At 57.0% G+C, this 4,643-nt stretch overlaps 2 protein-coding genes across 2 annotated transcripts; both read left to right on the forward strand.

Moving 5' to 3' along the window:
- E0L32_010578 (uncharacterized protein) lies at nt 1-689 on the forward strand (the record flags this gene model as incomplete). Its single annotated transcript, XM_031133212.1, has 1 exon — nt 374-689. A coding segment is annotated over one exon (316 nt), but the record flags the coding sequence as incomplete, so codon positions are not given.
- An 861-nt stretch (nt 690-1,550) lies between these two features.
- Nucleotides 1,551-2,808, forward strand: E0L32_010579 (uncharacterized protein; the record flags this gene model as incomplete). Its single annotated transcript, XM_031133213.1, has 3 exons — nt 1,551-2,054; nt 2,138-2,308; nt 2,377-2,808. The coding sequence occupies 3 exons, from the start codon at nt 1,551-1,553 to the stop codon at nt 2,806-2,808; spliced, it is 1,107 nt and encodes a 368-aa protein (XP_030989394.1).
- Nucleotides 2,809-4,643: the final 1,835 nt, after the last annotated feature.

The following is a 4,643-nucleotide window of genomic DNA, read 5'->3' on the forward strand; positions in this document are numbered from 1 at the left end:
GACGGGGATGGGGGCCATTTTCGATTGTTTCTTAAAAAAAAAAAAAAAAAGAAAAAAGAAAAAAAAGGCCTTTCGTCTTGCCGATTTCCGTTGCTTCCGGTCCCTTTACGCCCGCTTTCCGCCCGCCCCCCTGCTCTGTTCCCTTGGATTTCTTTTTTTTTTTTTTTTTAAGAAACAATCGAAAATGGCCCCCATCCCCGTCATCCTCGTCCCCCGCGACGACAGCAGCGGGAAGGCCGGTACCATCGGCACCTACATTGGGATTGACGTGGCCGTGGCTCTCTTGCCGTGTGGGCCGCCCGCCGCGGCGGTACAGCGCAAGCCGTCGCCGGGGCTGCCGCCGGTGACGCTGTCTTGCTGCCATCGTTGACAGGATCACCACCGCCGTCACCGCCGCCAGCAACATCATCACCGCCGGCCTTACGGCCGCCATTGCTGAGGCTGGCCCGGCCACCAACTCTGCGGTCGCCTGGGCTGGAGAGAACGTCGCCGCCGCCGTCAATACCGCCATCGCCACCGCATTCCCCGGTGCTGCCAACACTACTGGCGCGGAGGGCGCTCCTGAGGCCCTCGAGGAGCTGGAGGCTGGCGCCGGCGAAGGGCCGGCAGAAGTCACAGCCCGCATCTCGGGCAAGACCGCCTGTTTGTGTCGCCGCAAGCCCTCCGACGAGAACGAGGCGGATGAGTAAGCCCAAATGGGCGGTTGGGTGCCTTTTCTTTTTCGGTGTTGGGGTGTCGGTTGTTGTCTTTGTCCTTCTCATGATATCTTGGAGACCTACTCGGGGTACTGGTAAATTTTGTTCGGGGTACGGTAAAATGACCTGCATAAAGTCCCAGTCGATTCATCTGGCAGTCTAAAGAAAGAACCTTTTAATCATGAGTCCGCTGACGCGCCTAATGTACATTGCCAGCTTGGCTGCTTTTCACTTTGTTTGATGGTGACCGGAATCCTCAGGCTTGTGGATTTTCACATCGCCTATATGAGGCTACATTTCTGTGGCTTTGCTTATGCTCTCTTTATATCCCAGTATCGCCCTTTGTCGTACGGACTCGAAAAACTGATGCAATAGCAGAGCCTCCGCAGGATGCCTCGATGGCTAACTCTGTATCTATGTCTGACATTACTAGTCATGCTTACATACTTTGTAATGTTGAAATGCTCCTCGAGTCGTTCTGTACGGGGTTTATGTAACGCATACTCCCCTGTCACTAGGTTCAACGAACCGATGGCTAATTCTTAAGCACACCAGGACTTGTCGTCCGGAACCGGCCACTTGACGTTCCGGGCCGTGCTGCTCGTAGCCGCGTGTTCCATCATCCAGTTGAAGCTGCGGAAGCTGGGAGCGACGTCCCGCGGGGGATCGGGAGATATGACCCCACGGGGAAGTGGGGATTCTCGCACAGAGACAAGGACGATTGAAAAGGATGAGGATATCACTCACTAGACGAGACGAGCGTCAGCATGAGATAGACCTTTTGGTTTTGGCAACCCATTCCCGAGAGCCAGAGATTCCAGCCAATCCCCAGTTTTTTTCTTTTCAAGGTACAGGATGTTACCACAGGCCTTCCTCGGCGTCGCAGGGTGTATAGGGGGCTTTGCAAAGAACTGCTGGGAGCCGAGGAGCGTGGTCGTGCCTCCCGAGCCGCAGGCCGGGGACGCAAGGTTCGTCACGAAGGGCTCCGAGGGCCCCTGGGACGGAGCCAAGATCAGCCTCGTCAACGCGACCGACTTTGAGTGGTGGTACTTTGACGCCCGCTCGCCGTCCGGGGACCAGGGCGTCGCGGCCTGGTTCATGACGGCCAGCCCCGCCGCGTGGGGGCTCGAGCTGCCGACGACCAGCTGGTTCATCTTCCACGCGCGCTTCCAGGACGGCACGGGCTACGACGCCGTGGTCCCGGCGGAGTCGGCCGTCATCAACGAGCGGGGCGAAGGAGCGTCGGGGCTCTGGGTGGGCTCCGGCTCCGGCTTCGCGGGCGCCGAGGACCTGTCTCGCTTCACCCTCACATTCGACGTCCCCGACAAGGACATCCACGGAGTGGTTGATCTCACCTCGGTGAGCGTTCCCTTTCCCCCCCCCCCCGGTACTTTGATGATCCCGTGTTTTGTCGTCTCTAATAATAGACCGAAACTTTGTAGACGTCCCGACCGCGGAGTGCTGTCCGCCCAGCCGCTGATTCCGAGGCCGACTTGATGAACGTCGCCGGTATGGGGTGGGCTGTCTCCATGCCCGCCGGTCGCTCGGTGGCACACGTCACTGTAGGCGACAAGGCAATCTCGTTTACGAATGGCGGCGGATATCACGATCATGTACGTCGCGTCCAAGACCTCCCGAGGTGGTGAAAGGTGTCTTGAATACTCATAAAAAAAAAACACAGAACTGGGGAAACACCTTGCCCGCGTGGCTCAACTGGTACGCCGTAGAAGGCGAGTTTGGCCCCTTCGTCTTCAGCGCCATCGAAGCGTACAAAGGGCCCGATGGATACTTCAAGTACGCGTGGCTGTCGGTCCACGGGAAGGTCATACTAGCCAGCCTTGACGAAGATGTTGTCTCCATCCGCCCCTGGGGCAACGGCGCCGAGTACCCTCCCACGGGGTTCCAGCCGCAGCCCCTCGGCTTCACACTCACCTTTGACGCCGGGGAGGAGGGAGGCAAATACCGGATAAACTTCACCAACCACGGAGATTCGCCTAGTCTCCCCATCGCCAAGGGTCTGGCCAAATGGTTTGGCACGGTGGAGGGCGGCAAGATTGGCGGCGAGCAGTATAGCGGCGGGGGCATGTCCGAGTGGCTTGATCTTGCCATCTGACGTGCCCTTGAGAGGCAGAAACCTGGCGCCCCTGGTTTTCACACGCGCGCAAGCATGCGTTGTTGTAAATTGAGCTGCCGACCGGGGGGTGTATAGATTCTGAAGGGTCCCAGCAAACACAGCTCTTGACTTGAAGCACGGTTCCTCTGCACTGCCGAATTTGGCAGACACGGCGAGACAGCAAAAATGCGACAGCCGATAGATGGATAAAAATTGTAGTTGAGCTTCTTTCGTCTTACTCATGTGGACCTCGTATCTGATCTGTGTACTCAAGCTTGTTTTTGGGCCTTCCGATCATTGAGACTACAAGCAAGCAGCCAGCTTGTACGGAACTTGGACATGGTTCGAGACAGATGCTCCACATTGCATGTTCATAAGAATGTCAAAGGGCGCTTCTGATCTTGGGAGGGCATCACTTTGATGTTGCAGGCATCTTGGATCAGGAGAAATTAGTCTCGTTCGACATCGAGGCCGCCTTGATCGGAGCCGTCTTCAACATCCCGAGCTTCGACCCGCTTCCCGAGACGCCCCGGTGGCCGCTGTTGCCGGAACTACCGGAGCTGTGGGCCGGCCTGAGAAGCTTGAATCCGGAGCCTGCGGTGAGGGCGTGGCTGAGCTGACTGGGTGGAAACCAGATTTGGAGAAGAATGGGCCCGTTTACTTCCTGATGAAATTCACCAAGCATTCATTGCAAACGGGTTGTTTCCTCGTCTAGGGGAGCTAAGACTAGGACACAGTGTCATCTGGATCGATGTTGGTAATGCCGTAAGTTCTTGAGAGGCTGTCTCGGGTTTCGGACCAAGAGACAGCAGGCCATGCAATGGCATGAAGCTGGTCCTTTAGCAGGTTGCTGGCCGTGGGCGGCTCGCCATTGGGGGCGGGTCGGAGAGCCGCCAGACTTTCTATCAATAGATCGATCTGGACAGGGAGGGAGCGCTATTTTATATATGGAGAATGGCTCAGACGGGCTTCGTAAGGCAGCATTAGAGAAGCGTGGGTCGAGGAGGGCGGCGCTTGGCGCGGGCATCTCCACCGGGCCGGGTTGCTGGCTCTGGTCCACGATACCCACAGAAGGGGATGGCCTAGACTCGCGGCGGAGCATGCCGTTGGGAAGCTCTAGGTAGTGGTACTTGTACTGGGGTTACTGATGGGTAGGAGTTGATGGCGATGAGGGAGTGTTAGTTTGATCTCCATCTCAGAGGCGGTCAAATTGCTACCGGCATGGACGCCTGCTAGTCTGGATGCCCATCGTCCAGGGAGTGTTCCAGGGCCGTGGTACTTGTAGAAACGTGCGTGTTTCTGTGGACAGTGTGTGATTTGTTATCAGGTATTTGAGCCTCATTCGTCTCGTCTGATGACCGAGGTGTGATTGGGCTGCAGCCCCTGAGACTGATGCGAGAGAGGACGGGTGCGCAGGCCGGGATCTGGTACCAAGACAGACTGGGCAGCAACATCGTGACATGTGAAAGATTGCACCCACAGAAGCGGGCACTGGAGACGTCTGGTGGGGGTTTTGAAACAAGGAAGGAAAAGGAGCAGCGATCATCGATGGTACTTGTATTATCAGCTTCTACCGGATAGCTGTTGCACTGCTGCTGCTGCTGCTGCTGCTGCTGTACGGACACGTACGTGTTGAGGCTTATCGGGATGCCCCGTTTAGGGAAAGCCGGCCAGGGCAGGGATGTTTACCTACTTGTACTTGTAGCCGTACCCAGCCAGTCACAGGCATGGATGGCTTGGGCCATTTGCAGAAATAACCGGACCCGGGCGCGTGGAATGGAGATGGGAAGCATGAGATTGAGTGCTACCCTAGCATTGGGCCCAGCAGTGTGCGT

This window comes from Thyridium curvatum, assembly GCF_004353045.1.
Source record: "Thyridium curvatum strain D216 chromosome Unknown NODE_87_length_172569_cov_81.238300, whole genome shotgun sequence".
Lineage (NCBI taxonomy): Eukaryota > Fungi > Ascomycota > Sordariomycetes > Thyridiales > Thyridiaceae > Thyridium > Thyridium curvatum.